At 37.3% G+C, this 27,918-nt stretch overlaps 1 protein-coding gene across 1 annotated transcript in view; it reads right to left on the reverse strand.

The window, feature by feature from the left end:
• Positions 1 to 5,377: 5,377 nt before the first annotated feature.
• Positions 5,378 to 27,918, reverse strand: part of PIGK (phosphatidylinositol glycan anchor biosynthesis class K) — a 97,052-nt gene continuing 74,511 nt past the window's right edge. Inside the window, exon 11 of the mRNA XM_006146063.3 lies at positions 5,378 to 5,654. Coding sequence (XP_006146125.1) covers positions 5,538 to 5,654 — 117 coding nt within the window. The 3' untranslated portion in view covers positions 5,378 to 5,537. The remainder of the gene's footprint in view (positions 5,655 to 27,918) is intronic.

Consider the following 27,918-nt stretch of genomic DNA (forward strand, 5'->3'; position numbering starts at 1 on the left):
TTAAGCATTTATTACAATTTGAAAAAGCCTCAAAGGGAAACAGAGAATGAAAGTGGTACATAATCTTAAAAGGTCTGAATAGGAATTGGTAATAATGCTTAAGAGTTGATTAACCCATAAAATATGCTACCCACGGCTGTTTTACAAGTGAGTGTTTGTAATCTTCTTTTATAAGCTTTTCAGGAGATAAAATTGAGCTGTTCATGTCTAGGAAGATGTAGAAGATCAGTGCTTCTCCTACTTTCATGTGAAGGTGAATCGCCTGTGGGTCTTGTTAAAATGTAGATTCTGGTTTAGCAGGTCTGAGGTGGAGCCTGTCATTCTATTCTGCCTTGCTAACAAGTTGCACCCTGCCCACCCTCTGAATAGCAAGCTAATAGGAACCAATAAGGGTGACTGTCTGGCCCTGTCATCCCTCCCTTCTCCAGGAGGAGCCCGAAAAGGGAATTTACACCAGAGCTCCTTATGTGCTTATGGGACCTTGGCCCTCTGACCAGGTGAACCCCTTATGCTGATAAGGTTAATCAATCTATTCACAAGACCTTGGAACTGGAATGAAAAGAAGAGTAGTTTTCTTCTCTTTTGCAGTAGAAACATAGGATATGAGATTCTGGAGAGACAAGACACATGAGAAATCCAGTTTCAGGAGGGATAAAGGGAATATACAGAGAAGAGAATACAACTGACATTGCAGTCCCAACTTAGACCAGACCCCTTTCCTATACGATTGTATGAGATACCCCAATATCCTTTTAGTAAATTCCCCTCCTAGCTTAAAGTTGTCCTACACGGGATTTTATCATTTAATAATAAACATGTTCTAATGGGGTGAGGGAAGAAGGGAGTGTCTTCTGAAAAATGTAGTACCCACGGTCTTGGAGCAGTGGACTATCATCCACCGTCTGGGGCACGGGGTGAAGACAGACTGCCCATTAAATCAGGCTAAAGCTGTGTTTCCAAGAGCTGATAGGCCACAGAGAGAGAAGACAGGAGAACAAAAAAACAAGGCTGAGAGAAGACTGAGAAAAACCTCAACCTACCTAAATAAGAAAGAGAGAGAAAAGGAAAGAAAGAAAAAGAATAAAAGAGAAAGAAATGGGGAAGAAAGAAAAAAGAAAAGAGAAGAAAAAAGGCAAGAATCTGGAGATTGAAATTGTGAAACATAAAATAATTCTTTAAAATAAATTTTTTTAAAGGGCTAGCAGGTGGCATGGCAGTTAAAGGTGCTGGATTCCCACATGTCCAACTGTGGTTCAAGTCCTGACCTGGTGGCTTGTTTTCTCACTTTCTCTCTCTCTAACTCTATCACTCTCTGGTCAAATTAAGATAAATAAATAAATGGATAAATAAAGTTAAATAAAATAACTTTTTTAAAAAATTGTTAAACAATGTTGAAAGAAAATGAAAAGAAACTTACCCCAAAAATGATACCTACAGAAAAGAGAACAAGAAGGTGTAGCAGAGTAAAGAAACTGTTCTTAAAAAAAAAAAAAAAAAAAAAAAAGTTAGGTGGAGGCCTGTCCAGCGAAAACAAAATATTGCTCTTTTTCTATGTGCCAGGCAATAGTGTGATGTGCTTTACATTTATGACCTTCATGACCCCTAGCAAAGTGTCCACCACTGCTCTTCAAGAGTCCCTGACACTCCAGCAGCCAGGACTGGCACTTCCACAGTGAGAAGAGGAAAACTGAACACGGGTCACTTTGTGTGACTCCCGCCCAGCAGATCTTATGGCTGGGGGGACCTCAAGCAAATCTGAAAGCCTCGAAAGTCTCTGACACTGCAAACAGCACAGTGAAGTGAGAATGGCAGTGCCACCTTTCCACGTTGGGAGTAAGTGCCTTTTTAATAATCTGTGTCTTCATCTGTATTAATCCCACTATTCTAGGAGCTACACAGCTAAGCCAAGTATCTCATAGCATATCTCCAAGACAGTAGTTTTCTCTGCACTAAAGGAAAAGAAAAAGGCCTGTTATCGCCAATGTGTACTATCCTTAAACCGAGACTTTTCTATTTAAACTGCAGGTATATATGTAGGTAGGGCAGGCAGCAGCACAACAGCAATACGGAGGAAGACATTCTTTGTGGTAAATGCCCCCGAGTATGAGATGTGACCATGAAGTAATGAGGCTATTTCCATTAAGCAAAAATGGATACCGATCTCATTATTTTAAGTCGTACCTTGTGGAGTATGCATGAAGTATTTCTTTCATAAGTTAAAGCGGTGTCTACTATAGATGGGCTTAATTTGGGTACTACCAACTGAAAAAAAAAAAAAAGTTCTATGTTAAGGCAACATTTGTTGTAAAGATTCCAGAAACACACGAGTCAAAATTTCAAATGATGATTCCCACAGTAACTGTAACTCTGCTATACAACATACATAATGGAAGAAATGTTATCAACATATAGCATACTAGAAAACACTCAGTAAGCAGAAACAAGCTGAGTTACGCCTGTTGTGGGAATCATCATTTCCACCTAGCTGAGAATATGTAAAAAATGAAACTATAAATGGCGTGCATTATTTTTTTGAATTTTATTCTATTTTTTTGATCCAATTTAATCAGCTTTGCATCTAAACCACATTTTTCTTTCATAAACTGCAAATGAATGCCTTTTGTAATTTAAAAATCCACATCACTTGGCTTCTTTCTCTCATTCAGACAGCCTCTGCGAGATGACAACACTATATCCTGTCCCTTCCCAAAAGGTCAGGACATGTCTACTGGGATCTATTTATCCACATCCCTTTTCTCCCTGAAGGACACTATGGGGGAGCAGAAAAAGAATACTAAAGAGCACGAGAATCGCACTGAGGACCTCACAAAGGTCAATAAGTGCAACAGAAAGAGGGGCACTGCCACCACGCACTTCCCCCTGGGTATCTTCCTAAGAAAGAATATCGCCATATATTTACAATTCCCCAAAAGTGTAGTCATAACATTATCTCACCTGATCCTCACCTTGACACCTCAGAAAGGCAAAAGCAAGCTACCTTCCATTGTTCAGCACTTCGTGGCTAAAGCAGAATACATCTAAAGACGCGCTCTTACCTTATCGTGTGAAGTGTGGGCCAGCTGCACTTACGACATGTCCCAAATATACGCACTTAGCACATGCAGAGGATTTACTTATTATCGAAGGCAGAGGATACAAAAGATTATGATTATGACTAAACATTTAACATAATTTAAGCTTTTTCTTTTAACTACATTCTGAAAATTCAATCATGAAATGGAGACAGACATAATTGCCCTTTGAAATGCTGCTTAGGCAAAATTAATCCTGTATATTGCATCGAGTATTACTTTTCCCAGTTTGGTTTTAACTAAGAAGGGCACCTTCTACAACCTCTGAAGGGGAATTCTTTTACTTTCCAGCAGTCCTTACCATCAAGGTATGCTTTATTGTATTCAAACTAAATTACTTTGCTTGAAGAACAATCATAATTCTTTTACCACTCTAAATAGCTTCATCTTGTCATGGTGTTCATGACCTTGTGTAAGTGTCTGGAGGGTGACACCGTCAACCCTTTTTGTCTTTCAAACCTACTATAATCAGGCTCTTCAAATTTGTTTGTTTTCCCTTCTTTCTATGTATAAAAAGAACCTTCTGTATGTAATCAGAAGAAATTTTCCTTCTTCGTTTATGTATTACATTAATGAAAAGATCAATTAAAATAAAGATTCAGGCCCAACTGCAGTGGCACCACCAATAGGGTATCACTAAGTGAAGCTAGAGCCACATGACAGCCAGGGCCAGGTTCCAGACCATCCTCAATAGGCTAGGCATGGTGGCATGCTAACTGGACGGTTGGAGCAGGAGGACTGCAGCATGGCAAGTCTTGTCAAAAACACCCCCAGCCCATCAAAAAGAAGAAAAAAATTAAGGCCTGGCAAAAGGCTCAATACTGTTTGCCCTAACTGGGGAGAAAACACAGTTGATCCTTTGCCTGTGAAAAGTATGACAACTCTGCAATTAAATAAAGGGCGATATTTTAAGTGCTGAGAGGAAAACAAATCCTTTAATTTTAAAAGGTTTTATTGTGGAGGAAATGTCTTCTTACTGTTTCTTAAAATTACAAAACGAATTTCTTATGAATGAATAAAAATAAACACAGGTTCTTAGACAAAACACATAAAAGTATGCCATGAGACATGAAAACTTAACTTTCAGGCTTTCTTCACCTTCATATGTGAAAGTTCGAAAAGGAAAAACAACATCTGCAGTTGTTCACAAAGTACAATTTCAATAATAATTCTAGTCATGAACAATATGTGAAATATCTGGTAGGCTGAAAATACTTCCTCTTAGGTCTTATCAGAGGCTAGAAAGGGGCAATCAGACATGAAAGCAGTGGCCCTTTCTAAAGTGTAAATTTTCCACGCAGGGCATCCGCTTTACGAGCTTGTCTTCAGAGATACGTGCTGATCCAGACAGTCCTGGTGGCCTATCTCTTTCAAGATGAAAACTGAAGAGGAGGTGACCAATTCCAGAGGATCACTGAATACTTCGAAGTAAAGAAACAATGAGGTGTTCTCTTGAGCAATCAATAAGTGAAATTTCCAAAGGTCTAAAATTTCCTAGAGATACTTGACAGTAAATAAGTTCCTGGACATTGTCAGTACCATAAATTAAGAAATCTCATTTTCACCTTTCCTTATAACTTAAGCTGCGGAGTTCCATGAGTGACCAACTTTAAAGTATTTAATTTGGGGAACAAGTGGTCCAGTAATAAAAAACTATCAGAGAATTGCTGAATACTGGATACAATAGGTCCTATGCAGTCATTCACAAAGTACTCCTGAAGAATAGCCAATGAGAGGGAAGAGTTGTTAATACATTATAAAATAAAAAGAGGGTTTACAAAATAATATATCCTATACGATCTCTATTTGCAGAGAAACGTGTGCATCGAACAGAAGTTACCTGTTAGTGAGAATTTAATGTCTTCACAATTTTTTCCAAATAAAAAGATAAGGGAAATTGTTATTTTTCAAAAAGAATCAATCACTACATTCTGATCTCTTTGTCCTATTTGCCTTTTATAACACAAAAAAATAAATAAATGTATCTAGTGCTATCACACAATTGCATTAACAATTATTTTAAGTTATAAAATCAAAAGTTCATTCAAATTTCTTTCCTTATAACTTTTTTCCCATTCACGAAGGAGCAATGTATTTTTTTTTTTTGGAGAGGTTTTCGGTATAGGGCACGTGCACTCGCCAGACAGACAGAGAGAGACAGAGAGACAGAAAGCGAGAAATCACCCCCCGGGGGGATGGTCACGCCGCAATCCCTTCTCCTCCATTGTCCTCTCGGGATCTTGGGCACGCACGCACACACGCCCGGCATGAGTTTTAAGCCACCGGGTCCAGGATGCGAACCGCGGTCGACTATGTGGGAGTCCAGCGACATAGCCATTACACTAACTGCTGGTTCCCAAGGAGCAATGTATTTTTTAAAACATATAATGACATAAAATTTTATCCAAGCTTTCAGTTCAACGCACTCTTCTTTATACACTGAATCTAAAAAATAAACTTCATATGCTTGATTCCATAAGTCTTGAAGAAAACCATGATAATGAGGGCCCACAATCCCAGAATAAAGCCTCCAGGAGGATGCCAATCTTTCAGCTTTGGTTTCTGTAAAACAAGGATAACATGGTAAATTTAACAACAGGTAAATAATTCAGCAATGGATAAAGAAAATACTGATAGAAACGAGAAGCTTCACTGGTTAAGAGGGTATAATTTAGGCAAGTAAAATATAGAGGGATAGTAACAACTTTAAACAGGATAAATATCCCAAAGGGCAAATTGGCTCCTAATAAAGATTAGTTTTAGCTCATATTTTGTTTCCTCAAAGGGGCCTTCCTTGACCATTCAATCCAACCATCTCTCCTCGCCCAAGTTATTCAGTAGCCCAACAGCCCTTCTCATTCTGAATTGTATGTTCATTAGTTTGTCAGTTCGATCTTTCTTCCCTATTAGCCCACAGTCGGCACCCTGTGATGTTCTCAGCCCTGGCCTGCCACAGTGCCTGGTGCATAGGAAACACTCATATGCACTGAGCAGATCACTGGAGGGACAAACGCTACCCAGCTCATTCGGACATCCCACCAACATTTGGGAGCTGGTGCCTTTGGTCACGTTTCTCCCTTGAGGTATTGTGGAATGCTCCTTTACCCTGATGGGACTCTTCAAAACTCACTAACTCAATGGCCAACTCCTTCCGATTTTTCCAGCTGGCATATTCTTTTCTTTGAATTCTCATAGTACCTGCTCTGTAACTCCTTCTATTGCCCTCTTACCTGCCACTAGAGTTATAGTTATCTCCTTGCACACTCCCTGGGGTAAATATCTGTCTATTTTGCCTCCTCTTCTCCATTCCCCACTATATAATAGCCAGACTGTCCAGCAAGACCAGTCTTTCCCCATGCGGTTGTCATTTCACAGCTATATTATGGTCCTATAACTGGAAATTTGTGACAATGATGTCTTTATAAGTCTACTTACTGAATTACTGGCCAAGGTTGTAAGGATGAGCATGATATGAATATGACTATGAATCAGTTTATAAATGTGAATAATATTTTACACTAGAGAGGAGAATCTGAAATCTGAAATTTACTTTATTCACCATGTACAACTTTTATCAATTCAAAATAGGTTTGTTTAAACTAAAAGGAGGCAAAGCCACCTTAATTTTTTTAGAAAACAACTTTTGCCAGAGGGCTTGTGCACTCACCAGAGAGGGAGAGGAAGAAAATAGCCCCATGGGAAGCAGCCACGTGGCAACCCCTCCTCCTCCATTTCTCCATCCTATGGGGATTTGGGCATATGTGGGACACACAGTGTGTTTCCTAAGCCAGCAGGTCCAGAACTAAAACCACCAGGCCACAGGCTGGCCCCACCTTAATATTTTAATTTGGATACTTACGTTTTTAAAATTTTTAATCAAATACTTAATACGAACTGAACTGACAATATTGTTTACAGTGATTACATTCCATCTTAATTCTTATATCTATTTTCACCCTCTCCTCCTTTCATAAAACTCCTGAAGATTTTACCCAAAAATATTAATCCAGTTTTCCTCATGTTACTTTGTATTTAAAAATCTGCAATGAATTCTGATCTGTGATGATAGTAACAAAAGTATCTACCTCAAGTATCTGTCATCTAATAATGATAAGATCTCTGGTTCTCAAACTGTTACAAGCAGTAGCATTCTTAGAAGTCAAAGCGGCACTTTGTGAAACACTATAACAAAATTTAATTCCAGTAGAAGATCTAGAATAACTACTCTCAAGCACAGTTACATTAAAGAAGGGTAATATCAATTATAAACAACTGGTAGCTCACACAAAAGGTTTGAAAAGGCTTAAGAACATAAATTATTTTTCCACAAACTGGGAAGAAGAGTACCATTATTCGTGGAAGCATACCTTTACACAACAGTCTGCAGATGTCCCCTGGGAGCACAGTTTAAAGCATGGACCAAGTAAGGGAGACAAGTTTTTCTAATGAATAGGAATCTCTGATGAATATGATGCTTCAAAACACATACACACACACACACACACACACAGTTTACTACTATAGAAAATTTAGATAAGTACTACCAAAATCTGGCATTAAACTTTTTTTTTAATTACCAGAGCATGTGTGAGAAAGAAAGATGGAGAGAAAAAGGGAGGAAGCAACCCCACAGTGAGGCGTGGTCATGCCACTATCCCTTCTTCTCCATCCTGCTGAGTTTTGAGGCACGCTTTCATTGCATCTGTCATATTTCTCAAACTGTCAGGGCTGAGACTCAGACAGTGGTTGGCCATCTGGGACTTGGCTCCCATAACCACCAAGCCAAAGGGCCAGCCCTAAAGTATTCTTAATAGATAATAGGCTATAAGCAATTGAAAAATGAAAATTACTGTAGAGAGAGATATTCAGAGAGAACTGTTTATAGATACTTGTTCCACAAATCGAACAAATGAATTTTAGGGCTGAAAGAGTTCACAAAATATTTAAAGGAAATCATACTAAAACAAAAATGATGAACATCATTTAAGCTCTACCTTTTATTAGAGAATACATAAATAATAATCAAATACATAACAGCAAATCTTGTTTTCTTTTTTTAACTTTATTTCCTGAGAGAGAGAGAGAGAGAAAGAGACAGAGCTGCCATTGACAGGTTCTTCATGCCACGATCCTCCCTCCAGCCAGCCAGGATCACAGGCATGCCTAGTGTGGCATCTCAACAGACTGTGTCAGTATAGCCTCTTCTATCTTCTCAGGACAGTTCATACAAAGACACAGAAAGGGTCCACAGTGCACCCTCCCAAAATTAAGTTAACCTCTGATGCGAAACCTCAAATAGTTTCACTATCTGAAAGTTTCAGACACCAAGTGTAGAAATAAATTAATGGTGGGCCCAGTTTTCCAACTGGTACATATCAAGCAACGGATTGCTTTCCTCTGTAAAATAGAGTAATTCTGCCAGCTGAGAAAGGGACTTCAGCTACCTTCCATTTACTGTCTGCTATTTAAGGGCCTCAGTGCTTGTGTAAGAGAAGGCTGGCTTGATGAGGCAGCCAGAGTTGTGTAGCTCACTCCCACCTCCTCGACGGCACACCTCTTTATACACCCGCTTAAACACAATTCCTGTAAACAACGTGGCAGAAGGTAGAGGGGCACTGAAATGCTTTATTGATTCTTAGAATGTTCAACATCCACATGAAAAGCTCTGCAGAGAACAGAAAGTACAGGAAAAACCCTGTTAATAGGACATACCAAGAAATGTGTTTTTTCCATATGCTTCACCTTTTTAAAGGGGCCCCAAAGCGGGCATAAGTGGCATGATAGCACACAATTCTAGATTAGTTCAGCAAAGTCACATTTGATGGCTGCCTGACGGCCACTGGGAACTGTTAACCACCTATTCTCAGATACAGATTGGAGAAAGCATCCATACCTAGGTGGAGAGTGAGAAGCATCTACACACTTTGCTGGCAAATACTAAGTCTCCAAAGAAGAAGGAAAATCTAATGTGGGATCTATGAGGATAGTACTTCCACATAGGAAAAAGAAAGAGCATCTTGAAGACACAGAAAAGATTATCTCTGAATAAAATTTAAATAATAAACTAAAAACTAATTTTAGAACATTTTTATTTGGGACCAAGGATGGTGTAATGGTTATATCACTGGACTCCCATGTAGCCAACTGCAGTTCAAATACCACACCCAAGGGCTTAAAACTCACTCTGGGCATCGTGCATGTGTAATCAAAATCCAGAGAGGAGAATGGAGGAGAAGGGATTGCAGCATTACCATACCCACTAGGGGGCTGATTTCTCTGTCTATCCCGCAAGCACAGGCATGGGGTAGCAAAAATCTTTCAAGAAAAAGAAGAAAAATTTAATTTGACATAGATTTGAAAATGCACAAGCAATCTCAGCCCCTCCCCCCAAAAGAGAATAGTATAAAGAGAGGGGGAAAATACAAGATACAATAAAAACAGGCTGAAGTAAAAAGGGAGTTGGGTGATATAACTTTAAAACAGTACAATTAAAGTCCACGTTGATGAGAAACACAGTGTTTGAAGCACTCTTTGAATCCTTCATTCGCCGCACTGCGTAGGACTGATGGCAAACATGGCCCGGAATCATCTCATACTTTCCTGTGCATACAAACCATCCTTTGTAATGTGGCTTTATAACAATTTTCATCAAGAAGTGGAATCTAGGGACCAGCAGTTAATGTAACGGCTATGTCGCTGAACTCCCATGTAGTCGACCACAGCTCGAGTCCCGGGCCCGGTGGCTTAAACTCACATGCCCAAGATCCCAAGAGGAGCATGGAGGAGAAGGGATTGCAGTGTGGCCATCCCCCCTGGGGTATAATTTCTTGGTTTCTATCTCTCTGTCTCTCTGTCTTTCTGGCGAGCGCATGCACCCTACAGCTAAAACCTCTCAAAAAAAAAAATAAAAGAGAAGTCGTATCTATATCCTACCCCTTGAACCAGCTGATCTTGTGACTTCTTTTGGCCAACAGAATGCAAGTCCAAGTCTGTAGTATTGCCTCAAGAGGCTTTTGCTGCTTCAGCTCTCAATCTCAGATCTCTGCTAACACCAAAGAGAAACCAGGTGGAAAACAGGTTCCCCACCAAGGTTTTCAAGCAATTGTAATGATCTGGGAAGGTTCTTATACTATAAGAAGAAGAAAATAAAAGATGCAAATAGAATATGAAATATCTTTATTTCTATAACAGTATTCAAAGAGGAATATACTAAATTCTTATTAGTGTTTCTTTAGGGGAGATAGGATTATAGGTGGGTTTTAAATTCTTCTGTACTTCCCCATACTCTTGCAAAGGTCTTTTACAATGAATATGTATGTCTCTGATTATTTGGGGGGAAGAAAGGAAGTACACGGGAATAATCTGCATTAAAAGAGTCCATCTAGAAGATTCTTCAAACACAGTATTCTTCTCCAAATGAGGAGATACACTGTGATAATACTATTTAGCACTTGATACCCTACTTCAAGAAAAAGTAATGTGAATAGCATGACAACAGTTTATTATAAAGTGCTTTTGCAGCATGTTTTTGATGATACTGCTGCCATATAACAATATTGCTATTTTTAAATCAACTACACCTAACATTTTAGGCATCTACAATGATTTCACTCACAATCAAGTGACAAATTGGTGTAATTATTGCATTTTGTAGTAAAGCTGTATTTGTGGTAAGTTCATATTAAAGTACATCTTATAATTTCATTTGTGTCCATTAGAGCTTCTTATAAAATGACTGATTTTATGTGGTTCAGATAGTCTACTTACTGCTATTAAACACACTCTTTTTTAACCTTTCACAATAACAGATAGAATACGAAGGTGAAAAGCATACATAAAACACTGCAATGTGTTATGAGTAAGCACTTAAAAGTATAAGGGCTACCTATTTTTGAAATATCTAAAACTCTGAATTAAAAAGATAGGTAGCTAAGCAACGCTGCACTTGTAATTGTGAATAGTATTCCATTTATCCCTTACTGTTGCTGGGAGAACATTACCATATAACTTTAAAATAGTTCATAGAGCATAAATCTAAGTATTAAAATTATATAAAAAGAAGAAACTACAGGCCAGCTAGTGGTGTGGTGGTTAAGGTGACTTGAATCTCACATGGCCAACTGAGCAATTCAAATCCCGGACCCAGGAACTTGAAAAACACGCTAGGTCTCTGTGCATGAGTGCCCAAAATTCCAAGAGGGGAATGGAGGAGAAAGGATGGAGGCAAGGCCATGTCCCCCTAGGGTGTGGTTTCTCTCCTTCTTTCTCTCTGTCTCTCTCTGGCAAGCACACATGCCCTCTAGCAAAAATAAACAAACAAACAAAAATTTTTTTAAAAAAGAAGAATCTAAAGATTTTCAAAATTGTGCTATTTATTAGTAAGCAAATAAAAAAGGTTTCAAAGAGATTCTTTTCTTACAGTATAATGAGCACATCATTTCACTTAAACTAAATTTTAAGGAAATAAAAAAATTACAAAGATGTCTACTAAGGCTACAGACATAATTACTTTAAATTTAAGATTAAAAAGTTTTCAAATATTTAATCAGTGAAATCAGTGACAGTATTTTAATATTTCCATTCTATCTAAATTTTTTATATAAAATATAATTTATATTCTTCAAATTATGAAATTTGTGTTATAATAGTGTAAGTCAAACTATAGTAGGCAGAATTCTAAGAGAACCCCCAAGATTTCCTCTTCCTGATGAATATGCCCTATATAATACCTGCCTCATGACTGTGAAGAGGACCTGTGAATATGATGGGGAATCACTCCTCTGATTAGACTGCAAAAATGAAGGGATCTAAGGATGTAACTAAGGTCCCTAATAAGTTGACCTTCAGTTAATTCAAAAAGAGATTATTGTGGAGGTGGGGAGGGCAGGTGGGAAGGATGGGGTTGACCTAGTTAGGTGAGCCCTTTAAAAGAAGGCCTAGACATCAAAAACAAAAGTCAGAGAGATAGATATATTAGAAGCAGTCAAAATGCTCTTCTGCCAGTACTGAAGAATCAAACAGTACTCCATGCTGTGGAGTGGATCACAAACTGAGATCTCCAGGAAACCACTGGAAACTGAGGGCCTCAGTCATACGGCTACAAAGAACTAAATTCTGCCAATAAGTACTAAGCTCGAAAGATAACCCTGAGCCTCAGATGAGACTGCAGTCCTGGTTGGCTTAATTGAAGCCTGTAAGATGTGAACAGAGAACCCAACCACGCCCTGCCCCCAACTTCTGACTCATGTAAACTGTGAAATATTACGTAGTCAGGAAAGTCATGACATATTTTTCCATGGTTTTCTATGCAAAAATGTGTCATGACTTCCCAATGAATCAATAATAATGCTTTTAAATCACTAAGTATATTACACAACAATAGAAAACGAATTCACAAACAAACTTACAAATCCTGGATAAATAAACATTAATAGGACATGAAACTATGCTACCTTAGGTGGAATAACTCTTCAGGTTATACTAATTTTATGATGTAAAAAAATAGAACAGAATAAATATTCTAATTCTTCCTACTCTTCTACACCTATTTATTCTCTAAAACCTGGCTTACATATTAATTCCAGGTGAAATCTGTTCTCATAACCCCAGTTAAGAGTTCATTTCTTCTTCCCAAGGTACCAGTGATACCTGGCTTATGTCTCACAGTATAATTAATTCAAGAGTGTGATTCCACTACATTTTGAATTGCTTATAATATTCATTTCTGAACCTTATCAAAGTCTAACAAGCTTTGAATAACAGGGTAATCAATTTGTCTTAGTTATGCATTATTGTCCTCTTCAAAATAAAAAATGTAAAATATTCAAATACAAATATTTTAAATGCTAATATATTAGTTTATGTTCTTGATTTCATGACTTAAGGAAGAATTAAAAATTGCAGTAATCAGGACCAACAGTTAGTGTAATGGCTATGTTGCTGGACTCCCACGTAGTCGACCGCGGTTCGTGTCCTGGACCCGGTGGCTAAAACTCATGCCGGGCGCATGTGCGTGCATGCCCAAGATCCTGAGAGGAGAATGGAGGAGAAGGGATTGCAGCGTGGCCATCCCCCCGGGGGGTGATTTCTCGCATTCTGTCTGTTTCTCTCTGTCTGTCTGGCGAGCGCATGCCCCCTATAGCAAAAACCTCTCAAAAAAAAAAGAAATCAAAGAATTGCAGTAATCAGGATCTGGCATGTGGCATGGTGGTTAAGGGCCCAGAACTCCCACATGGCTGACCACAACTCGAGTCCTGGACCTGGAGGCTTGCTTTCTCACTCCCCCCATCCTACTCTGTTCATATTAAAATAAATAAAGTTAAATAAAATAATTCTTTAAAAAAATTAATTGCAGTAATCAAACACATTTATTTTAGGAATCTCTAGTGAGAAGTCATAAGTTACAAAATATTCTTTTAAAAATGTGTAAGAATTTGGAGTTTGAAATAAATGAATTCTCTTTTTGCTTCTTACTAAGAAATAACCCACTGGTCCCTCAAATAAATAATTTTCATTTATCAATAGTGTCTATCTGTGCTTGCATAGAGGTCATCAGAATTCTGCTTTCATCTATGAAACATTAATTGCTACAAGAATTATCTGTTCATCCTGAAGAACTAAAAGAATCAGACAAAAATTATGAAACAAAGACTTCTGACACTGGGCAATTTGCAGCACTTTTCTGATCCCTGGAAGAATGGAAACAAACAAACCAAGTTCTTTAATTGCCCCAAGCTTATAGCCTGGAGGCAATTTCCAACCCGTAACACAAGAAGGAAGACCCAGACAGAGCTGACAGTATTGCTGAGATAAAAAGTTAAGAATTCATGGAAGCCTAGGTAGCTAGAATTTGCAGGATAGAGTACCAGGAAGTAGGGAGCTACACAGGGGAGAAAAATAAAATACAAAGTGGCTCCAGAGATCTGCAGAGGGATCTCCAGTTTTTGGCAGACTTCTAACCTTCGCATACATGACAAAAGACCATAGGGGAAAACAAAACTCCAAAAGACCAAACAATTCCCAATGCTCTTTCAAGGCTGGGAATATTTCATGTTCACACTTACATAGGTGGACAGAACTTATATACAGTGACAAGTTACAGCTTACAGTGAGGCAAAATCAGAGGAAGTCAGAATGAAATAAGCGATTTGTTTATCTCAAATAATAAAAAAAGTCAACTAATTTCAAAATCCACTCCACCTGAAACTGCAGGAGGTACATTACATCAATAATGAATAATGTTTGTCTCCAGTTGTGCAACTATTCCTAAATGTATTAATAGTGAGGGAGAATTAATTAGGAAGAGCACCAGGGGAGCCATGATAGAAAGATGATGAGAAGGTCATACAAAGCCAGCCGGCTAGATTTAGACTCTAAAAATCTGGTTTCTTTCTCCTTTATCGCTCATCCTGCAGGTGGGCTCCAAATGGAACAAACAACTATAACCTCTCCCGCAGGTCATACATAAGAACAATCAGAGTTAGGGGGACCAAGAGCCAGACAACACGTAACTTAGGAATCTAAAGTACCTGAGCCCAGTGGAAACGATGAGATAGGCTGAGAGACCCAACATACATGGCAAAGGGCACAATTAGGGACAAAGGCCACCCATATCACAAGCCTAAATGATGTAAGAATTCTTGTGACCATTAACCAATGGTCTTTATAGCCCAAAGCTTTTAGACAAAGAGAGTCTCATGACTTTTGTACCCACTCCAAAATCAGGAAATACAACCAAACCCATCTAGCATCTGACCTCCCGCTAGGAGGAGAACACGTACACAATTACCTCCTAAGAACAAGTCCAGACAAAGCTTCTCCTGACCAAGATAAAAACCCCTCACCTCAGTTCCTCTACAGCTACTTATTCTTGAGAGACCTCCCACCTGGGACCTCTATTCCTCCTTCCTTCCCATAATAAACTCCGTTTTCTTGTCCCTTTCCTGTGTCCACGTCTCTAATTCTTTGTGAGTGTGAGACAAGGACCTGGTCAACCTGTGAGTCCGTATTCAGTCTAATTACCTCAACTTCGCACACCAATAGTTTAGGAAAAAGTTTAAAATTACTATAATGGGCTTTTCTGACTTTCTTATTTAGTCAAAAATTAAATTTCAACTCCTTGTTTATAACTTCTTTAATGTGGGTCTCCTAAGAGAATCATCACAATGCTTTCAAGTGTTAACGTCTGAGGATTGGCTTCTTCTTAGATTATATAGTCTGAAGAACAACTCAGTAAGCCTCCCTCTGTGCCTAAATGGAATTATGCTCATGAGAAACAAGTTAATTTCAGTCAAATTAATTTTTGAAACAGTATTTGCTTGTATCTAAAAAGATCACAAACTAAATTATCTTAAAAATGGAGTATCTACAGTTTGACAAAGTGTCTTGAGCAAAGGTTGTCACTTTTAGTCATGGTAGTCATTATAAAAATGGTTAACATAAGGTTGGCCCCATGGGCTGCTGGTTAAGGAAGCCAGATCCCATGGGGTCAGACATATGGCTTGAATCCCAACACTGCCAGCTTGAAAAACACACTAGCCCTGTGTTCATATATGCCCAAAATCCTGACAGGATGGAAAAATGGCGAAGAAACTGCAGCATGACCATGTCCCATTACGGCTGCTTTCTACTTCTCCCTCTGTGCATCTCTGTCTCTGGTGAGCACATGAGCCCTCTGGTAAATCTGAAAAATGGTTAACATATTTGTACAACAAAAACATGCTTTATAATTATGTCTCCCATACTCTGCTTATAATGATCTTTTCCATGGATAAAGACCATCTATTTAGTTTAATCAATAACAATGCTTTTTTAAACAGCCCTTTGCTATTTCTATAGTAGTTGAAGGCAGCCGGCTAAAGATTTTAGTCTACTACAATTACTGTGTTATTTTATTTTTGGCAGAAACAGTCTACCAAGATGTGTTAGGAAAGAAGTAAAATAAGTTTGAAAACTATTTTTAAAATTATTTATTGAAATATAAATTAAATCTACTATTCTTTCACAAACTTTAACAATTTGAGTTATAGCAGATAGTTATTCAGCATATGTAAAAAAATTTAATTAGTACTTAACTATTTTTAACTATTACATCTCTCTAGCAATACTACAGATCGAATAACAATACCTGAAAGTAAATATGTTTAATTATTTAACAAATTAAGACACCTATTAGAAAATTTTAAACTAGAAACTCTTAATTAGTCAAAATTAGTAACATAAATATTATTCTGTTTTCAGAAGGTATTAGTGGTCTTGAATATATAATGGACAAATTTTTTAAATTCACACAAAAAAATCAAACTGTTACATACATTGGTTAGGCACTGGTGAATATGTCTGAATGTTGGTTAAAGTAAAACAAATAATCTTTAAAAGAAAAACATGTGCTTGTCTAAAAACTATCAGCAATTATAAACTCAGATCACTGAAATAATATCACACCTATTACCCATCAAACATGATTGGTACCATGAAAAAAGTCAATCCTGGTGTAATGGATACATTGCTGGACTCCCATGTAGTCAACCATGGTTCAAGTACCAGACCTGGCAGCTTAAAACTCACACCAGGCGCATGTGCACATGTGTCCAAAATCCCAAGAGGAAAATGAAGGGATTGTGGCATGGCTTTCCCTTGTGGGGTGATTTCTCACTTTCTGTGTCTCTGTCTCTCTGTCTCTCCAGTGAGTGCACATGCCCTATAGAAAAAAATCCCTCTAGCACACACGCCCTAAAGGAAAAATATTCCTCTCAACAAAAAAAAAAAAGAAAAATTAATTCTTAATGTTAAAAATCTGTCACTGAAGATACTGATTCCTTTCATATAAAATGTGACTTTTCTGACATGCATTTATCAGTTTTAAAGTAAGCAATAATCTCAAATCTTATCAAGAATCACATTAAGGTGATTTCAGGTCAATTTAGATCACAGACAAAATATCTCTTAGACTATTTCGATCTGTTGTAAGTTAGTATCTAACTACTGCCAAGTAGCATGAAGCTGAAGGAAACTTTAATATGTCTCTCTCTCTCTTTTTTTTTGTTTTTGAGAGGTTTTTGCTATAGGGAGCATGCGCTCGCCAGAAAGAAAGAGACAGACAGAAAGCGAGAAATCACCCCCCAGGGAGGATGGCCACACGACAATCCCTTCTCCTCCATTTTCCTCTCGGGTTCTTGGGAATGCACACGCAGGCACCTGGTGTGAATTTAAGCCACCGTTTCTGGGACTCGAACTGCGGTCGACTACAAGGGAGTCCAACGACACAGCCGTTATGCCAACTGCTGGTCCCAGGAACTTTAATACGTCTATACCCAAACAGTTTCTGTATCTATGTAAGAAAAAATATATCCCTGGGGCATTTTTTTCCAGTACTTTTTTCATGGATCCCTATATTTGAATTAATGTCATGTTTATTAAGATGAGCATACAAAAATGATGGCCAATTGATAAAAGCAATAATGTAGTTTCCTCACTTTTTATTTTATTTTCTCTTTAAGATATTAGCTTACTTCACTGCACTGTAAACTAAAATCTTTCCAGTAGAAGTACAGGGTGTACTGAGCATGAGTGATTTGGTTCTATTTTCTTCTTCCTTGTATAGTTTCTCTACCTTAGAAGTAGGTACAAATATATAGCTAGAGAACTAACCAAAAAGCACTACTTTCTGGAACTAGAAAATGGCCTATCTCCCACTTCTAGCACTGTGTAACTTACCTCAACCACCATAGAGTCAAAATTTACTCAAAAACAACAGTTCTCAACCAAACATGCTGATACCCTTACTGTTATGGACTACACTCTGATCTTACAACAAATACAGTCAGAAAACCTAAGAGTACATCAGAAGCTATGTGACACATTTTGATATCATGGAATATAGAAAAAGAAAACATCCTTCATATTTGGCATATTTACCGAATTGTAAGTTTTAAAAGATCCAAACTTAATTTAAAACTGCCATTATGATTCTACAATGGTATCTGTTAGTAACATGAAAATCCATCATAAACCAAATTTTAATAAGCCTTTACTATTTATAAACAGTATTTTAAAAGAAAAAAATTATAATATATTCTATGTGAAGAAGTGTCAAAAACTTTTTTGAAAGCCTTTTGTTCTAGTAATTAAGATGATGAAGCTATAATACAAATAAAGTTAATTACTACCAAGTATCTTAATATTCAAAGCAATACAAAAGGTCGCATGTCTAATATCCACTAGGGAACTCTGCTTTCTAAATGTGACCAACTCTAAATTACTTTGACTTGTGAAAGAAATGGGAATTTGCCTATAGTTATTTTTAATTACTGATGTTTCAGTTGCATGTAGTAATTCACAAGTATTCGAGGTCCACTCTTACAAGTTAATGATCATCAAGGTTTTTTGACAATCATTTTTCTTACAACTTCGGACATTCTATTATCTATTAGGTTACCCACACTAGTGGGAAACAGATTTTAAAAGTCAGTACAGACAACCTTCAACCAATGAGTAAGTTACATTCTAAACATCTTCTTTCTCATAAGTTTTACAGACATCAAAAATAATGTTCTTGAAATCATGTTATAAGTAGTAACTAGATTAGTTCACAAAAGCATATTAAGTCCTTAAGGTCATTGAATTAACTGAACTAAGATGAGTCTTAAGAACAGATAACCACATAGCAAAGACTTTCTTCCCAAGTGAGTCATCTCTAGGTCAAACTTTAAATAAGCAATGCTAATGTTTAGCACCAACCTTCACTGTAGGACCTACATCTTTTCAGATCCCTACTTGTTTCAAACCTTCAGGAGCCAAGTGCAGTTGGGGTAAAAGAAAATCAGAAGTAAAACTGTAAAGAGGGTGACTCTATTTAGACCAGTTACAAAATAAATGGACATTCATCTGCTGAAGAATGTTGAACTAAATCTGTTGCTATTTAGTTCTTACAAAATATGGTTTCAATTAACCAGAAAATGCATTAACATCCACTGACACTTCATGTATCAAATTTCTAGGGACAAAATTCTTTAAGAAATTTTAAGAATTCATAAAAAAGAAGTATAGGGACCAGCAGATGGCATAAAGGTTATATTGCTGGACTCCCACATAGTTGACTGTGGTTCAAGAACCAGACCTGACAGCTTAAAACTCACACCAGGCACATGTGTGCGTGCGTCCAAAATTCCAAGAGGAGAATGGAGAAGAAGGGATTGTGCCATAGTCATCCCCTCTGGAGGGTGATTTTTCGCTTTCTCTCTGTCTCTCTCTGTCTCTGTCTCTCTGGCAAGTGTACACACCCTATAGAAAAAAATCTCTCTTAAATAAAATAAAATAAAATGGAAGTATAGTATTATAGTAAAGAGAAATGGGGTTTGGAGTCAAAAAGATCAACATCTGAATTCTGGCTTTGCCACTTCCAAGATGAAAAACCTTAGGTGAATTACTATTTTGAACCTCAGTTTATTCATGTGTTAAATGGGAATGAGAACTTCTTCCATGAGACAGACAGTTTTCTGATGATGATTATAAGCTGTGAAATAAAATAGGATGTCTTGCACCTGTTTGCAGTGGCACAACAAAAACAGAATACAACATTTCATTGCAAGAGACATTCAAGAGACAGAATAAATAAGACTTAAAAACCAATTATATATGAATACTGTGAAAGGGAGAGGTAGGGGAAAGAAGAGGAGGAAAAGAGAAAAAGGGAGGAAGGGAGGGAGAAAGGAAGAGGAGACTGTCCACCTCACTGCCTCCTTACTAACATCTACTATCTCCATCTTTAAAATCTTTACAGATTTGGTAAAAAACAGATCTGTTTGCTTCTTTTTTGGAATATATATGATTAGTGAGGCTTACATTTTTCATCTCTAATATAGAAATTTAATATATCAGAACAATATGACAAATTTATAGATGGACCAAAATCTTTCAAACTTACATAAAGTTGATGAAATATCATTATTGAAATGTTGATCACTATTTTCAAAAAGCTTTACAGTTTCATTTATTCCTTGAGAAATGACATTTTTGGAAGCGACTGTCATAAGTTACAATATGAAAGCTGAGGTTAATTTATATTAATTTAAAAAGATATCCCAGCTGATATTAAAAGAATGGCATGTGGCCTTCGAGTAGTTCAATTTTTATTACTTGCTTTACAATTTGTGTAAAAATAAATAGTATATTCTTTTTCACTAGACTTTACTTTTAAAGTTGCTATGGTTGTAAGCTCTATAAGAAGTAATCTCAGGCAGTCCCTAGGCAGAGAGAGTGATATGGATTCAGCACCCTTTTGATGAGTTTCCAGATATCGATAATTCAATAGACACATTTTTTAAAAGAAGGTGTCAAAGACTTTCTGTATGATAGACATTTCAGTCAACTTTTAGTGAAGGTTAGCTATAATGAGGTAGGCGCTACTGGAATAGAAAAACATTAAAATGTCGAAATAGCTATAGTAGGACAAAAATAAAGAAAAATAATCATAAGCAAAATTTATCCTACTTCATGTCATATAATGACAAGAGCTAGAACTTCAGAGTCCAAGACAATATTTCAGAATCTAGAAAAGTGAAAAGAGATTCTCAATTACACACATTTTGAAAGGTCACAATTATAAGATTAAGCAGCTGGATTACATAAAAGTTTCTGTGGGCAGACATTGCATATACTTATCTTCAGAGGTCTCAACCTGAGGTGGTACTGCCCTGAAGGGAAGGAAACAGTTCAGAAAAGCTGAGAGCCTTTTTTGGTGACAGTGACACAGTGAGTGAGGAATGCTAATGGCAGTGCTTATTTGGAAGGGCCTGGGATGCCAAACCTCCTGCACTGCACAGACCAGTCCCACACGGTCAAAAAATGTTCCACTCAAATGCCAAGAAGTAACCCGTAGAGAGATAACAGACACAAAGCACACTGTATGAACTGGTTATACTGGCTGAAATTACATGTAGGACTAAAAAGGAGTGAAAAGGAACAGATGGGCCCAGCTGTGGTAGGGCAAGTCTAGGGATGCTGCCATGAGGAAGGCTCTGGTCGCGGTGACTCTACCTCAACACATGGGCGCAGTGAGACATGGTTGGCTAAAGAGCTGTGGGGAGGATCACATTAAAAAAAAAAAAAAAGAGGAAAGAAAGAAAATAACAAGAAAACAAGGAAGAGCTATGAACAAGATTTTATAAGGTAATCTTCTAGGATTTATGTGAGGGCCTGGCAGGAAACTCTGGTACTTTTTGCCAGGAAATGAAATCTGCAATGGATACATGGCTGTAGAGTAAACTTTTGTACAGCTTGTCTGAATAAAATAAGATAACAAGACTACACTACACCACCATCATACACACTGTGCATTTAAACACAGAAATCCGGTGGGGCTGGCAGGTGGCGTGGTGGTTAAGGGTACTGGAGTCCCACATGGCCAACTGCCTTTAGAGTTCCGGACATGGCGGCTGGCTTTCTTGCTCCCGTCTCCCCTCTCTCTCACTCTGTCACATTCTGGTCAAATTAAAATGAATAAATAAATAAATGAATAAATAAGTAAATAAAATAAACTTAAAAAATAAAATAATTCTTAAGGAAAAAAAAAAAACAGAGATCTGGCAATCTACTAATCTTACCAAATATTAAAGAGTTTATAATAGAAATAATTGAGTTCAAAGAAAGCCCATAATGGATAAGAATACAAAAACAATATTTTTCTATCAAGGGAAAATATACACTGGTATGTAACATTTTAGTAAGTTGAAAATTTTTAAAGAACACATGAGTTTGTGGGTTTATTTATGCAGAAGCTTTAACTTAGTGGAAGAAACTGAACTAGTGAAAAGGATAAAATTGTTTGATGTTGAGTCCCAAAATTAAATATCTCACTCCTCTTAAACCCCAGGTAAGCATCTACCAAAAGTTCTCTAATCAAGAAGTATAAACTATGAAAACATATGCTTGCTTAAATATAGTAAAGGCTAAGATAGTAAAGATAAATTTAATTTCACAAATGGAAAGGGACCAGCAGTTAGCGTAATGGCTATGTCGCTGGGCTCCCATGTAGTCGACCGTGGTTCGCATCCCGGACCCGGTGGCTTAAAACTCACACCGGGCGCATGTGCGCGCGTGCCCACGATCCCCAGAGGAGAACGAAGGAGAAGGGATTGTGACGTGGTCATCCCCCTGGGGGTGACTTCTCGCTTTCTGTCTCTCTGTCTCTGTCTGTCTGGCAAAAAAAATAAATAAATAAAAAAGCTCAAAAAAAAAAAAAAAAAAAAGACAAACGGAAATAATAATCACCAGAACCAGGAACGAAGAGATTCCTGTGAAGTTTAAATTCAGTACTTTGGGGACAGCAGATGGTATAATGGTTATATTTCTGGATTTCGACTTTGACATAGTCAACAGCAGTTCAAGTCCTGGACCCAGCACTTTAAAACTGCACTGGGTACATGTGCCTGTGTGCGTGCCCAAGATCCAAGAAGAGAATGAAGAAGGGATTGTGGCATGGCCATCTCCCCTGGGAGGAGGCGGGGTGATTTCTCGTTTTCTTTCTCTCTGTCTCTCTCTGTTTCTCTGGAGAGCACATACACCCCATAGCAAAAATCTCTCTCAAAGAAAAATAAAAATTCAGTACTTAGTATTTACTGAGTCCACAGTATTCCTTTGTTACCTTCATAGCACAGTGTAGTCATTTCTATTACAAATTGTCATTAAATCATCAATTGTTTCATTATTAGAACTATGTAACTTTTTTTTTTTTTTTGAGGCTTTTAACATAGGGTGGGTGCACTTGCTGGAGAAAAACAGAGTGAGAGGGGAATGAGAAATCACCTCGTGGGAGGGATGGCTATGCTGCAATCCACTCTCCTCCACTCTTCTCCTGGGACTTTGGGCATGCATGCACACACACCTGGTGATTTTCAAGCCACTGAGTCTAATGTAGAAGGAGTCCAGATTGTAACTGCTGTGCCATCTACTGGCCCCAATAACTATGAAACCATTGAACTGAGCCTCAAATGATACTCTGACAATGTATCTTTTCTTAAAGAACTTTTATTTCTGAAATTAATATTGATAGTTACTTTGTTTTCCTGTTGGCTTAGTTTTAATTAAATTTAGTTTAGTTATAACTAAATCTACTCTTTAGTTTAAAAGCTCTCCTACTGTGGTCAAACAGTCCAAACACCCATCTAGGAAACCTCCACTATCCTGCTTCAGTTTGTACTCTATACTTCTACACAGCGGTCACCCCAAGACTTTCCTTCACTGTCAATCTGGGAATTGCACTAGCATCTCACCTTGATCAAACAATGTCTTTTGTCTTCTATGACTTATTTTCAAGGTTTTTTTGTTTACTTTCTCATTTAATGAATCATATTTCCATTAGTTTCTGGAGAAAGGATGAATGGGGAAAATATTTATTGAGATTTAGAAAATCTTTTCTTTGTTATGATACTTGAAAGATAACTTGACAATGAATAGAATCTTAACTTGGAAATTGTTTTCTCACAAATTTTAAAGACATTGCTCAACTGCTTTCTTGTATGAAGTTTTGTACTGAAAAGCCTGAGGGTATTCTGATTCTTATTCCTTTGATTGCCTGCTTTTTTTTCTTTAACTGTTCCAAAATTTCAAAATTATGTTCCCTGGTATGGGATTTATTTGTTATTCATTGTGTTGGGTAAACAATGAACCACCGAGATCTGGACAAGTTTTCTTATATTATTTAACACGTTCTATTTCCTTTATCCTCTTTTACTAGTACTTTTATTAGTCATATGTTGGACCTCATTGGCTATCTAAAACTTGAAAGGGTCTGAAATTTTACCCTATTTCCAAACTAACAAGTTGGCCTAGCATAGTTTCATAGATACTGGTAGAAAATATGAGAATCTAGGGTCAGAGACAAAGGACTTTATTACTCAAAGCAAGCTGAGTTTCATGTATGCCCCCTTTCCCCTTGTGCCATAGGCGCAATGTAGTGGTAGGCTAGGTACATGCTATGCCCAGAGTATGTCTCTGTAATAGGCAAGAAATCCCAAAGTTAGGAAATCCATGTCTCTCGTAAGAGGCTACAGCAAATCTGTCCAAAGTTTGTTCTGGATGCAGACATTATCTTTATTATACTGGAGAGCAAACAAATCTGCCCTTTACCCTGGAAGGAGTCAATATCACCATCTCCCAAGGCTGTTCACTATGTAAATATCTGGGACAAGATAATCCAGAACAAAGGGTCTCAGGTCTCTGTTTACAAGATATAGAGAGTGTGAGCAATCCAGAGAGAACTGACTACCAACACCTATTCCTCTAATTGTCTTAACCTTTTTCTCCAATTTCCCTTCAATTTATCTTTTTGTCTTACATTTGGAGGAATTTCCTCAACTTTGCCTTCAAAGCCTTCTATTGCAATTATGATTTCTAATATAGTTTTTATTTTCAAGAACTTTTGCTTGTGTTCTGAATATGGTATTCTGTTGCATAAATAAAATGTGTTCTAATTTCTTTCTGAGGTTATTATTGCTATTGTTTTCTGTTCCAGGCATTGTCTGTGTTTGCTAATTTCCCTTTTTCCATTTGCTTATTTTGATCTTTGTCTTTCATAATGAATACAGTCCCCCAAAGTGATCATCTTTGGCTGTATCTTCATAGTGAAGAGTGAGGCGACTTTAAAAACTGATCATTAGCTCTTCAAACATCAGCAGTACTTATCATCCAGTGAGCTTAGGGGTAGGAAAAACAGACCGGGACTTGACTATTAAGCTGGGGTTCTGAAAATTTTTATATATACATTATTTTTATATTAGTTAGTATCTTCAGAGAAGAATTTTTCAGTCTTTCGCCTAATAGACTGATAAAGCTGATCCAGACTAACAAGGGTGAATGCCACTGTTCTGAGAGCTAAATAGGACACTGGAAGTCTCTCTCTCTCTCTCTCTATGTATATATATATATGTGTGTGTGTGTGTGAGAGAGAGATTTTTGCTACAGGGAGCACTGGAGAGAGAAAGAGAGAGAGAGAGAAAGTAAGAAATCACTCCCTGAGGGGACGGCCATGCCACGACCCCTTTTTCTCCATTCTCCTCTCAGGTATTTGGCATGCACACACATATGTCAGGCATGAGTTTCAAAGGTCTGGGACTCAAATTGCAGTCAACTATGTGGGAGTTCAGTATTTTAACCACTATGCTATCTGCTGGCCCCTGAAATGCCTATTACCTACCTTTGCAAGGGTTCTGCACTACAAATTAATTTGTTCTTACAAGGTTCCCCCATGATGGAAGTTAGCATTCAGCCTTTCTGTTCTGCTAAATTGGTCATCATTTCTCCAACAATTTTTCTTTCTCTTTTTTCCTCTCTTTTTTTTCTCCTCTCTCTCTTCCCTTTCTTTCTTTCTCCAGTTTTTTCTTTTTCTTTTTATTTGCCAGAGAATGCATGTATTCAACAAAGAGAGACAATGAAAGAGACAGACAGTGAGAAAGTACCCCCACGGGAAATGGTCATGCCACAATCTCTTCTTTCTACCTTCCTTCAGGGCTTTGGACACACATATACATGTGCCTTGTGTGTTTCCGGGTTACCATATCCAGGATTCAAACCACATGATTGACCACACAGGATCCAGCTCCCTTACCACCAGGCCGCGAGGCCAGTCCAACATCGACATATTTTTATCAGTTTATGAGCTACTTGTATTTCAACTTCTGAGGAATGTCTAAGTAAGTTCTTTGCTCCTCTTCTACTGAGATGTTGAATTTTTTTCTTGTCACTCTGTAAAAGCTCTTTATATATGAAGGTGTTAATTCTATGAAAAAAGTATTTTCCCACTTTGATATTTGCTGCTTCATTTTGATATATAAAAAGCTGATGTTTTTACAAACTCAAATATATCAATTTTCCTTCATAATTTCCACCATTACTTTATGCTTAAAAATACTTATTCAAATACTTGTTAATATATTTTCAATTATAATTGCTTTGATATTTTCCACTTTTTGCATTAATCTATAATCTATAATCCAGTTAGAACTGATTTTTACCATGTGTTATGAAGCAAGAATCTAGTATCCCTCTCTCCCCAACATTTATATAATCCATATACATATTACAGTTTGTAAGTTTTCTAGGCAAGCAAATATTCCACCTATGTATTTTCTGCTCATAAGATACATCTATATTTTTGTGCAAGTGTCACATTCTAAATCTAAAGAGTACTAGCCTAATTTTCTTTTTAATTTTTTGCTATAGGGAGCATGTTCTCACTGGAGAGAGAGAGAAAAAAAAAAAATCATGTCCCAGGGGGATGGCCAAGCCACAATCCCTTGTCCTCCATTCTCCCTTTGGGATTTTGCGCATACATGCACGTGTATCCGGCAAGATTTATGTACTAACAATACATAAAATTAAATAAATAATTCTTTTTTAAAAATTTTTGTCTTTGTTTGTTTCTGAAACGTGACATGGTTCCATGTTTATTTTCCTGTTAAGTCTCATGATTTACTTATTAAATTTAATTACAATTATTTTATAGTTTTCTTCATTGTTGTGATAGAAACATTTTCCACATCCACTTCTACATGTTTACTGCAAGTATGAAGAAGCTATGAATTTTACTGAGCTTTTATACCTGGCTATCTCAGCAGATTCTCTTGTTAATTCTGTTATTTATTATTTGAGCTCCCTGTGTCTTCTTTTTTATTCCTTTTTTGGAGAGGTTTTTTTGCTATAGGGTGCATGCACTCACCAGAAAGACAGAGAGAGACAGAGACACAGAAAGCCAGAAATCACCCTCCAGGGGGGATGGTCACGCTGCAATCCCTTCTCCTCCATTTTCCTCTCGGGATCTTGGGCATGCACACACACGCACCCGGCGTGAATTTTAAGCCACTGGGTCCGGGACGCAAACCGCAGTCAACTACGTGTGGGAGTCCAGTGACATAGCCATTACGCTAACTGCTGGTTCCCTCCCTGTGTTTTTCTTAATGTACAATCATTTTTTTTAGGACTATTAAAAATGCAGTAAATAATTTGGCATAGAAAATGGCAACAGTGAGAATTCTAACAAGCTTCTGATTGTATAAAACAACTTAAACATCATTCACAAGAAATAAATTACTCGAATAACTGAGATTCACTTCTATTTCTCACATTGCTTCCCATATTAAATCCTCTGTCCCTGCTTTTCCTCCAAAAGCCTCCATCTCTCCTGAAGCTTCGTCACTGTGGATCACCTCTTGCCCTCCCCTACCATCTATGTAAACCGGTCCTGGTTTCTGATATACAGATGGGAGGGGAGAGAGATAAGTGATCCTGACTTTCAAAGTACTATTAAATATACAAAATTAATCCAATAAAATTCATGGAAAATGGAATTAAAATATGAGTTTATTTTAGTGCAAAAGATATGCATAGTTTTTACATAATACACATTCTCCATGAACTTTTTGAAGACCCCCCCCAAACATATTTATCCATTCAAATATATGCACACATAGCACAAGGCAAGATAAAAAGAATATCAAAAAACTCAAGAGTGCCCAGAAAGATAATCAAATAGGATATATTTACATAAGTAAATAACTTCACTTCTGATAGAACTGATACATGCTCCAAAACAGACATAGATAAAGGTATAATGCAAGATTATTCCTCAGAAAAATAGAGGTAGAAGTTATACATTACAGTAATGCTATAACTTAGATATAGTATAAACTTAAAAACTTTTCATCAAATTATCACATATATTTACCTATTCTTTTAGGTAAATTGTTTTCAAATAATCCAATAATCTACTGATAAGGGAACTACTAGCAACATAATTTATATGTTTTTTAAAAAACCCCCTTGCCAGGCCAAT

Source organism: Tupaia chinensis, unplaced genomic scaffold (assembly GCF_000334495.1).
Source record: "Tupaia chinensis unplaced genomic scaffold, TupChi_1.0 Scaffold000164_1, whole genome shotgun sequence".
NCBI lineage: Eukaryota > Metazoa > Chordata > Mammalia > Scandentia > Tupaiidae > Tupaia > Tupaia belangeri.